Source organism: Propithecus coquereli, unplaced genomic scaffold, assembly GCF_000956105.1.
Source record: "Propithecus coquereli isolate 6110/MARCELLA unplaced genomic scaffold, Pcoq_1.0 Scaffold501, whole genome shotgun sequence".
Lineage (NCBI taxonomy): Eukaryota > Metazoa > Chordata > Mammalia > Primates > Indriidae > Propithecus > Propithecus coquereli.
This window is the reverse complement of record NW_012150853.1, coordinates 73004-84004: the sequence shown is the minus strand read 5'-3', so window position 1 is coordinate 84004 and position 11001 is coordinate 73004. Positions and strand designations below refer to the sequence as shown.

The 11001-nt window shown below is 57.7% G+C and overlaps 1 protein-coding gene across 1 annotated transcript; it reads left to right on the top strand.

The window, feature by feature from the left end:
* The first annotated feature begins 2672 nt into the window (after positions 1-2672).
* LOC105819988 (synapsin-1) lies at positions 2673-6897 on the top strand. Its single transcript, XM_012656353.1, is given in 7 exon segments — positions 2673-2846; positions 3659-4006; positions 4243-4421; positions 6240-6464; positions 6568-6689; positions 6801-6839; positions 6842-6897. Coding segments are annotated over 7 exon segments (1143 nt in total).
* The last annotated feature ends 4104 nt before the right edge of the window (positions 6898-11001 follow it).

The following is an 11001-nucleotide window of genomic DNA, read 5'->3' as shown; positions in this document are numbered from 1 at the left end:
TGGTTGATTTTTAAATGTTAAACCAACCTTGTATTCCTGGGATGACCCCCTCTTAGCCATGACGAGCTATTCTTTTGCTGACTACAGGTCTGCCGGCAGGGCAGGCGTCTCCGCCGGTGCGTGTCCGAGTGCGCGGTTCCTGCCGCGGGGTGAGCGCGCTGGCGCAATGACGACGCATTTTTCTTTCCTCCCTGCATCAGCTCCACTTTTTTTTTCTCCCAACACAGCGATCACAGGACCAGGGCTACAACTGAAAGTGCTGAAAGTAGGAAGAATTCCGAAACTGTAACTACGTTTTTAAACTTTATGTCAGAATTCCTAAGTGCCTGTGGGGGCAGGTTGTGCCTTCATCCCATCTGGGAAAATCGGGGTTAACAGCAAATGCAGCTGGGCCGCCTGGTAGTGAAACAGCCCCCTGGCTCTGCACCTGCGTAACCTGAAGCTAACGGAACGGGAATGGACGCCCTGGGAGGAACGGGGGGCTGCAGGTTGGGGTGCTCGCCAGTGGACAATGACGTAATCAGTTACGCCTGCGTAATGAAGCCTCCACAATAACCAAAAAGGACAGGGTTCGGGGAGCTTCCAGATTGCTGAACACGTGAAAGTTCCTGGAGGACGACGTGCCTGGAGAGGGCAGAGAGGCTCATGCGTATCACACGTGTGCCTGTGCATCTCTCCCATCTGCCTGTTCATCTGAATCCTTCGTGATAAACTGATCAAGCAGTGCTTCCTTAAGTTCCATGAGCCACTCTAGCAAATTAGTAAAACCCAAGGAGGGGGCGTGGGAACCCTGGCGTACAGCCAGCTGGTCAGAAGCACAGGTGCAGCGTGGGGGCCGTGACCGCACCTAAAGAGGAGGGGAGTCTTGTGGGACTGAGCCCTTCTCCTGTGGACTCGGAAGCCATCTCCAGGTAGACAGGGCCAGAATTGACCTGAATGATAAGACACCTAGTTGGTGTCAGCCGGAGAGCTGATCGCCTGGTGTGTGAGGAGAAACCCCCACATGTCTGGTGTCAGTGGTTCTGTGACAAGTGTGTGCAAGTAGGAAAACACTGTTTGTCCCTAACGTGGATGTCGGAGGTGGGATCAAAGGCCAAATATCAGAACGGAAGGTTCTCCTGGTATCCCTGACTACAAGCGTTTGAGGAGCTCTGTGCCAGAACTGGGAGGCAAAGTCAAACATATATTTCATGTTGTATCACAGTATCACACTGCATGACATTTGTTTATATGTAATGTTATTTTCTTTGTGTTTGTATATAGTATCTTTATGTACCTTTTTTTTCAGGGTATGCTGGACCCATAAATGAGAGGTGTTTTCTTCCTGTACTTTCTGAAAGAGTCTGTGTAATATTGATATTATTTCATCCTTAAATGACAGAATTTACCAGCAGAGCCATTTGGGCTTGGAGAACATATGTACGTATGTATCTATTTATCTATCTGTGTGTATATATGCATATGCATACATAATTCTTCTTTTATTAATTTGTGGCAATTTGTTTCTTTCAAGAAATTTCACCTAATTTGTCAAATTTATTGCATAAAGTTGTCTATAATGTTCTGTTATTATCCTTTTAATATATGTAGGATCTACAGTGACATCACTGTCTTTTCTGATATTGGTAATTTACGACTTTTCTCTTTTTTTTCTTGACCAATTGTATCGGTTTGCTAAGGTTGCCATAAAAAAGAACCACACAGACCGGGAAGCTCAAACAACAGAAATCTGTTACCTTACAATGGTGGAGGAAAGAGATCTGACATCGAGATGTTGGCTGCGCTGGTTTCTCCGGAGGCCCCTGTCCTCGGCTTGTAGATGTCGTCTCCTCCCTGTGTCCTCACACGGTCGTCCTCTGTCTCTATGTCGTAATCTCCTCTTGTGAGGACACCAGTCATATTGGGTTGTTTTAGCTTAATTACCTCTTTAAAGGCCCTAGTTCCCAATACATTCTGTTCTAGCTTCAGGACTTCGACATACGAATTTTGAGGGGACACAGTTTAGCTTCTGATACCAGTGTATACAGCTGGAGGTTTACTGAAGCTATTGAATTTTCAAAGAACTAGTTTTTGTTTTCATTAATTTTTCTCTATTGCTTGTTCGTTTTCTATATCATTGATTTTTGTTAATTTCTTTGTTATTTCCTTCCTTCTATTTTAGGTTTTATTTTTCTCTTTTTTTTTTTTTTTAGGTCTTAAGGTAGCAGCATAGATCATTGATTTTAGACCTTTCTTATTTTTTAATATGAATACTTAAACTGTATATACTTACTAAGCACTGTTTTAGCTGCATCCCTCAAATTTTGATATATTGTGTTTTCAGTATCATTTGGCTAAAATCACGTTCTGATTTCCCTTGTGATTTTTTGCATAATCCATGGGTTATTTAGAACTATATTGTTTACTTCCAAATACTTTTAACTTTTCCAGATATCTTTTTTTTGTTGATTTCTACTTTCTGTTGTGATCAGAGAACATATTCTGTATTTCTTTAATGTTTTTGAATTTATCGCAACTTGTTTCAAAGCTTGACCTAACTGACATTTATAGAACACGGCCCCCACAGTGGCAGAATGCACACTCCTTTCAAGTGCACACAGAAAATTTACTAAAATCAGCCAAATTCTAGCCTATAAATCAAGTTTCAATAAATGCAAAAAGTCACAAGGGAAATGAGGGGCAAGGTGATGGCACGGGAAGTGGCCTCCCCGACCGTCGGGTGTCCGGGGCTTCGGGCAAACGAGCCAGCTGAAGGCCAGCGCCAGCCGACGTCACTGCGCCAGGCACAGGCCCAGCGCCCGGGATTCGGGCCTTCAGTGCAGGGGCCGTTCCAGCAGCGGCCCGAGGTCAGGAGATCATCTGTCGGCCCCCGGCCCCACGTGGCCCCTGTGGAAATCAAAGAAGCGGTCTCTGCCCATTTTTAAAGATAAATTAATGCATCAATATAAAAAACGTCAGGCAGCGATTGGGGGCGGGGCGGCAGATGGAGCCGTGACTTACCTGCGCTTCAATAAGCGCTTCTGAGGCTGCTCTGCCTTCCTCCCCCAGCACGGTGCCCGCGGCCCAGGGCTGAGCCGCCCACCCCGAGCTGGCGCCCCGCCGACCAGGCCGCAAAACCAGGCTCCTCCCTGCGGGCCCCTCGGGAGCCCCCAGGACTACCTGCACCGGGACACACACGGACAGCGGAGGCGCCAGGGGAGGCAGGAGGGTGGCCTCCCGCCCGAGAGCAGCTCGTGGGCCAGCCGCGGGGCCCAGCCGTCCTGTGACCTTACGCCGTCCTGTGACCTTACGCCGCCCGCAGGGACACACGGCTCCCTAGGGCCGGGCCCTCCCTCTCACCTGTGGGCGCCCTTCCCCGAATCCCAACGCCCGCCGCTACCGTGTGGCAGGCGAAACACGACACACTTGGTGGCTGCATTTGCTCGAGCACCTTTTCACGTGTTTGGGGCCATCGTGAAGTGTCTGGTGACAACCTTGGCCATTTTCCACGGACGTGCTCCGCGGCCCTCGCTGCTGGGCGAGGGCCCTCGGGTGCGCTGGGAACCGCAACCCCCGTCCCGCTACGCGGGAAGGCCCATGGGCGTGGGGTTCGGAGGGCGCCCTTGGCCCAGTCCAGGTGGGATCTCGGGGAGGACTCACGCCCACCGCCTGTCGTCAGCGAGGCCTCCGCGTGCCAGGCCGGACACGCGGGAAGCACGCGGCGGGGAACCCGGTGGCCGGGCCTGCGACCGTGGCCTGCGACCGTGGCCCTCTGCGGAGCGGCCCTCACGTCGGGCCGGGCTGCCCGGAGGCCCAGCCTCCGCCCTCTCCTGTCTCCGGGCGGCGGAGTCCGGGGACCGCGCGGCTTACGGCATTTGTGCGGAGCCGCGGCCCTGGCGACCCCCGGACCCCGCGGGACGGCAGCGGCCCCGGGAACCGCGCTGCAAGGGAGGGCAAGGCCGTGCGCGGGAACCCGCGGCGCCCGCGGCCTGGGAACCCGCGGCGGGGTCGCAGCCTTGCCGCCTGTGTCAGCTGCTCCCAGCAGCGCCCACTTCGCGGGGGGCGGGGGGCGCACGTGCGAGACCCCGCCGGGTCGCCCGGGCAAGGCGGCGCCCGACCTCAGAAGCGGATGCCCAGCCACGCGGGGCGGGGACCCCGAGCCCGCTGTCCCCTCAGAGGGCGACCCCGCGAGGGTCCCGCACGCAGGGCCGAGCGCGCACGCGCCGCTCTCCGGAGCCTGCCGCGCTCCCATTGGACACTCAGCCGCGCTCCCGGCCAATGGGCGCGCGGCTCGTGGCGCCTGCTCGGAAGGCGACAGTGGAGGGGGATACGCGCTGCGGTGGCGGCCGGCGGAGACCTCGGGGGCCGGTGGTCCTGGGCGCCCCCATGCGAGATGTGCGGCCCCACCCGGGCCTGTCCGGGGCGCCCCCCGGGGCTTCGCGGTCGCCCTGCCACCTCCGCGCCCCGCCCCGCCCCCGTCCTGTCGGTCCCAAAATCGTGCTTTAAAAAGCAAGCCTGTGCTTGTAAAAACAGCTGTCACCAAAAACTAGCCGTGGTCATCTCTAGGCGGCGGGGTTGAAGGTCAATACACAATATTTTTCCCCTCTGTAATTTATAAATTATTTCAACGAATATGTTATTTGTAATGAAGATATTGCTGTTTAATATTAAAGCTGTACAACAACAATAATAAAAAAGAGTGTTGGTGAGGATATGGAGAAATTGGAACCCTCATGCGATGCTGGGGCCTGCCCTGAAGACAGTTTGGTGGTTAAGGAGCTAAATGTAGAATTAAGGTGTGACACAGCCGTTCCACGCCGAGGACGCACCCAGGGAACTGAAAGCAGGGACGTGAACGGCATGCGGGACACCGGCATTCCAAATGTTCTCTGCGACGTTATCCGTAACAGCAAAAAGGGGGAAGCAACCCCCCCGGCCCGTTCATAGGTGAACGCGTAAACCAGTGTCTACCCGTATTATTATTTATGCTTAAAAAGGAAAGAAATTCTGACCTTGAAAACATCATGCAAGTGAAGTAAGCCAGTCAAAAAGGACAAATCCTGTATGATTCCACTTACATGAAAAATCTAGAATAGGTAAAAACAGAGGCAGAAAGTAGATCAGAGGTTGCCAGGGGCGGGGGGAGAGGGAACGCTTAATGGGAACAGCTTTGGGATGATGAAAAAGTTCTGCAAATGGCTAGAGGTAATGGTTGCACAGCATTGTAAATGTACTCAACAAGATTGTACACTTAAAAATGGTTAAAATGGCAAATTTTGTTATATATATATATATTTTACCACTATTTAAAAAATTAATAATGTAATATACCGAAACCACTGAATTGTACACTTTAAATGGGCAAATTTTATAGTATGTGAATTATATCTCGATACAGCTGTTAAAAAACTACTGCTCTACTGGAAGCAGGACGTGCGGTCTCCGCTCCACGAGCGCCCTTGGTCTGGGCGTGGCAGGATTTCGGTCCCCAGGGAAGCGGTGATTACTCTTCCGTGAGCGAGGAGGCTGCTGCTCTCAGGACGGGCGGCAGGGCTTTACCAGGTGTGGGCCCAAGTTCTAAGTCCCGCTGGGAGCCGTGGAGGCAGCATGCAGAGGCCACCTCCTTTGTGGAGAGGTGAGGCTCCGGAAAGCTCTAGTCTTCCCAGGACGCACAACTCTAGGTGAGAGGGATAGAACTAGACCCAGCACCTGCGTCGGTGACCCCAGCTCCTGCCCTGGTGCTGCTCCCCCAGCTCCTGCCCTGCTGCCCCCCCCAGCTCTCGATGCAATGCTCCCGTCATCTCCCAAAGTGATGCTCCCCCAGCTCCGACGTCGTGCTCCTCCCCTCCTGGCCAGGTCGCCCTCCCGGCCCACCCTTGGGGGCTCAGGCGGCAACCCAGCGGAGTCCCCCCAGGCGAGGGGGTTGGCTTTTTCTTCCCTACAAGAGCAGCACCCTTTTTGGGACCCAAACTGCCTTTGATCCAATCAGGAACACGGAGCCTGTCCGGGCGGGGCCCGGCGCGCTCCGCCAGGCGCCCGCACGGGGTTTGAAGGGGTCCGGACGCAGACGCTGGGGACCGCCCGCCTCCGCGTCCCCGCCGCGCCCGGCCCACGCGGCCCACGCAGGCGACCGCCATCCCGGACGTGGCCGCTGGAGGGCGCCCCCGCACTGTTCCTGCCGCCGGCGGGCTCCGCGGGAGGGCCCCGTGGCGAGTGCCGGGCGGTTGATCTCCTGGTTCACGCCAGGATTGTAAACCCAGGGCCAGGGCGGGAAGCGCCAGGGACGAGTTTAGACAGCGGTCCCGCGACCCACCTGGCGGCGACTTCCTGTCCCGTGGCTGCACAGCAGCTCGCCGGCTCGGGGCCAAAGTATAGAAACGGCGCTGTGGATTAAGTAACCGCTGTCCATTTCTTTCAGCGCTCTGTGCCCACCTGTGGGCAGCTGGAGCCAAGACAAACACGGACACATTGCATCCTACTCCGGGGTGCGCGGGGGCTGCCTGGACACCTCCCTTGAAACCAGCACGGACGGCTAGGACCCAGGCATCCCTTTGGATCCCCACACCTTAACACCCTACCTAAGGGCAGAGGTGGGGATCTTCCGCAGGGGACATCTGAGCACGAACCAAGAAAGCCACCGTCACCCACCTCTCCCTGCCCCTCTGCACTTGCCCCCTGGCATGACGTACCTCCTGCAGCAGCTGGAGGTGGTGGGCAGGAAAGCGGGCAGCACCCACACAGGGCTCAGGACACAGATGTGGCAGCTGCAAGGTCAGTGCCTCCTCCTGGGCTGAGCCGTGACTTCTAGCCCTGGTCCCCAGCTACTTCCTGCTGCTGCCCAAGGAGCAGGACCCTCAGCCAAACCCCTGCCCCAAAGCTGGCCAGCGCCCTCTCAGCCTCCTGGCCCAGGGTTCCTGAGTGCTGGCAGAGGAAGTCTCCCTGACCACGCTCTCCTCCCAGGGAGCTGGCCTATGAGACGCCCGTCTGCCTCAGGGGCTAGTAACGGTCACTTGACATCAAGGGGCAGACATGGCCTGCCTGCCCAGGGCGACGGCGAGCTCACTACTGCCCTGGCAAGTGCCTGTGCCCAGAGCAGCTCGCTGGCCGGCTGCCAGTGGCAGCAGGGGTGGGGGGATGTGGCCTGACTCACAGAAACCTTGCTCCCCTGAGCAGCAGCTCCAGGGGATGTCAAGGACCTGCATCTTTGGGGAAATGCGTTTGATGAGGTGGCATTGCAGCCCTTGCCTGGAGTCGGGGCCTGGGAGCAGCTCCAGCAGGAGGGAGGACGTGGCTGTCCCTCGGTCAGCTGGGTCACAGAGCAGCCGGCACCTAAATCATTCTCAGCCAGCCAGAGGGGGAGGCTTCCGCTCCAGGTGGGTGACCGAGGGCCCTTGCTATCACCCCCACAATCTGTTTCCTCTTTCCTCTGCTGCCTCCTCCAGCCTTCCTGGGCAGCCTCCCCCCACTCCCAGTCTTCCAGCTTCCGGAGGCTTCTACGTGAGAGCAACAAAATGTCTTTGAAAGGAAGCTGGGGTGTCTTGGGAACTCTGGCGCCAACAAGGGTCAAAGGGCTGGAGTTGAAGAGCACAGAGGTGCCCACGTCCTGGGTGGAGAGAGGGGCCTCGCATGGTGGGGGGCACACCACAGTGGCATTCCCCACTGCTCCCTCTCCACCACCTCCAGTGACCTGCCCTCACTCTTGTCAACACAGAGGGGCTCCTGCCCCCAAACAGCTGGGGAAAGGGGTGTGTCTGAACCCTTGGGGGAGATGCTCTGCAGAGACTGTCCCCTTGGCTCTGCCCCCCTCTTCCTTCCTGTTCACCAGGTTCCCAGCCACCCCGATGGGGCCTGTTTAATTGATTCAATTTGTTCAACAGTAAAAACGATCCACAGATGTCAGCCTTCCTGCGCCCCATCCCTGGAGGGCCACGGACACCTGCCAATGCTCTGGGGCTCAGAGTCCTTCCAGGGCACTAAACCCTGGCTTTGGGGGAGGCTTCTGTTCCCCATGCTGCTTGCTGGGAGCTGGAGCATGTGGCCCCCAAAAGAGCCACCCACGGCAGAGGGGCTGCTCCACTGACAGCACAAGAGGAATTCTGATGATCACACGCAAATGTGTCATTCTTAAGGAATTACAGACTCCCAGGTCTGGGAGGGTGACCTTGCAGATGACCCCCATTTTGCTCTAGCTGTCACCCCAGGCCTGGGCTACTGTTGGGGCTCCATTTTCTCCGTCAACCTGGGCTTGGGGGCTTTTCCAGGCCAATCGCTGTGGGAGGGGGACTGAGGATTCCCAGGGGCCTGACCCCACTCTCCTGCAGGGGAGGGGACCCTAGGCCCCAGTCTGGAGATTGGGAGCCCTGTGTCCACAGCCTGCAGCAGCGCTGCCTGTCTGCCTCCCAGGGACGCTGGAAAATGCTCTCAGGCAGTTCCCAGGGGAAGGTGGTGGGCCCGGAGGTCAGGGGACCCACACCGAACCCCTGACGCGCAGGCCCAGCCTAGAGGCCCCCCTCCCTGTGAGGGCCCCTGGCTCCTGGGGCACCGCTGTTCACCCCAAGGGAGGCCCCTGCGACAGATGGAAGAGGGGGACGATTTAGGGAGAGCAGCCGCCCCACCCCGCCGACATTAGGACATTAGGAAAACGGCCTCAGGTGGGTACAACCCGCATGCCCAGCCGCCTGCCTGGCGCCCCCCCGCGTCTCCCACGTACTCCTCCCAGGAAACGCGAGTGTTTCTGTCGCGGACTTGTTAGATTGAGGAAAGACCCCAAGCTCGTTTGTTAAGGGCTGTTCTCCACGATTCCCAGGAGGCAGGGCGAAAACGAGGGGAAGGAAACGGAGGGCCGGAGACCGAAGGGCCTGTCCAAGGTCAGACCCCGCGCGGGCCGCGTGCGGCGGTGGGTGCGGACGCGGGCCCCAAGCGCGCGGTGGAAAGAACAAAAGGCAGCTCCGCCCTCCGCGCCGGCCCGCCACGACCAATCGGCGCAGTCGCTGCCGCCGCCAACCTCTGATTGGCTGTGCGGCGGCCAATCGGGTGCCGGGGCTGCGACCCCGTGCGGCCCCACGTGGGGCGGCGCGCACAGCTGTTCGCGGGCCGCGGCGGGCGGGGCGGTAGTTTGATCGCACGGCCGCGGGGACGTGACGGCAACCCCGTCGCTCCAGGGACCCCCGCAGGGCGGCGCTGAGGTCTGGGCGCGCGGTGCCATCGTGGCTGCCACTGCACGTCCGGGGTGAAGCGACAGGCGCTGGGGACGGGAGGGAAGGCAGGGCGCCCGGCTTGGCCTCGCAGGTGGGGCGGAAGGAGGGCGAGGCTGTGGAGAGGGATCAGTTCATTCATCGACCTGTTATCGACACCGCCTACTCCGGTGCCCTGGGGACGCCAACAGCGAAGGCCCGCTGGCCTCCGCCGTGCCCATTAGTCTCCCCTCCGAACTGCTCCCGGTGGAACGTACAGGAGTGTTTTCTGATAGGGGCAATTGACATGGTCTTACATTTTCGTGGCACCCTCAGACAGGGTGTGTGAGGAGAGTTGAATAAATGGGAAACACATGAATTAAAGGAGAGACGTGCAGTACCCAGGGCCAGCAAGAAAAGGGAGCCGTTACCACCCCAGACCTGAGGGGCAGCTGTGGCTGGAGGCGAGGCTGACTCCAGGAGCTGTGTGCGACCTTGGAGAAGGGACACGGTGACCTGGAGGGGGAGCCTGGCGATACATACCACTCTTGCCTCCCCCACCCGTGGGCTGCGCAGTGGCCGCGTGTCCAGGCGGAAGCCCACGGATCCTGTGCCCAGTCAGCTTCCGGGCACAGAGCAGGGGCGGGGGCGGGGCAATGGGAGGGGGTCTGGCACCTGTCTTGAAGTGCGAATAAAAGCCTCTTAGAAAATGTTTCTGTTTTGTTTTGTGGGCAGTGACATACAACGTAAGTGACACCGATGTGCATCTCACACAGAGGTAGCCTGGAGATGGGTGGGGTGGGGGTAGGCTGAGCCCCTCCCTCCTGCAGAACCATCTGGAGCCTGCCTAGACCCAAGGGGGCCTTCCCTAGAGGACTCCCCATCAGTGGGAAGATAGCTTGTGACAAGTCACAAAAGGAGGCAGAACTGCAAATGAGGAGTGCCACGTGGACGAGCCTGTTTGGGATCTCCTCCTCCAGGTGTCCCTCCTGGATGCTCCATTTTCACTGGGGGCTTGCCTATCTTAGCAATTGTCACAGGGCACTGCTGCGACTGCCATTCCCAGGGGTAGGGACTGATCTCGTTCACTGTTGTCCCTTCACGAGGCCTGTGTCTGCCAGGTGCTTAGCAGACACAGGAAGATGAACAATGAGTTTGCCTGGGCGAGGTCTGAGACAGGGCTAACCTCTGAGGTGAGGGTGCTTATTCACTCACCACACCTTTTCGGGGGGGCCTTTCTCTGTCAGGCTGGGCTCAGCCCCCAGGGGCGCCAAGAAGGAAAGGATGTAGCCCAGACTTGGAGAAGTCATGGTCCAACAGTGCGGCCACGCACAGCTTCAGGATGGGGCAGCTTCAGCTGAGGACGCCGAGAGGTTCAGAAGGGAGGGGACTCTTGCATAATGGGGATGAGGGAAGTTGGTGGCACTTGAGGTGGCTCTGAAGGGCAGGTAGGAGTTGGAGCAGTGGAGAAGGTGGGGCAAGGAGGTGACTGCGAGGCCCAAGGATGTGGCCTCCAAGGGGAGACCTGGGCCAGGCACCCCTGCCCTCCATCCTCCACCTGCCACAGGTGGTGACAATAGGATTCCTGGGCAGGCTGGGAGGGGATGCATGTGATGTGCTTGGCACAGTGTCTTGCACTTGGTAATTACAGGCTCAATAAATATATGAGAGCTGTCATTATAAGCATTTCTCGTAGCTGAGAAGGTGGTGGTGGGTTTGGTGAAGTGAGCTGCCTGTGTGGGAGGTTTAGGGGGTACATGGCCCTGCCTCGGCCACCCCAAGGTTACGTCGAATTTCTCCATCATATGTGGCAGACATCACTAATCCATGAGCCACCCCTCTGCAGAGC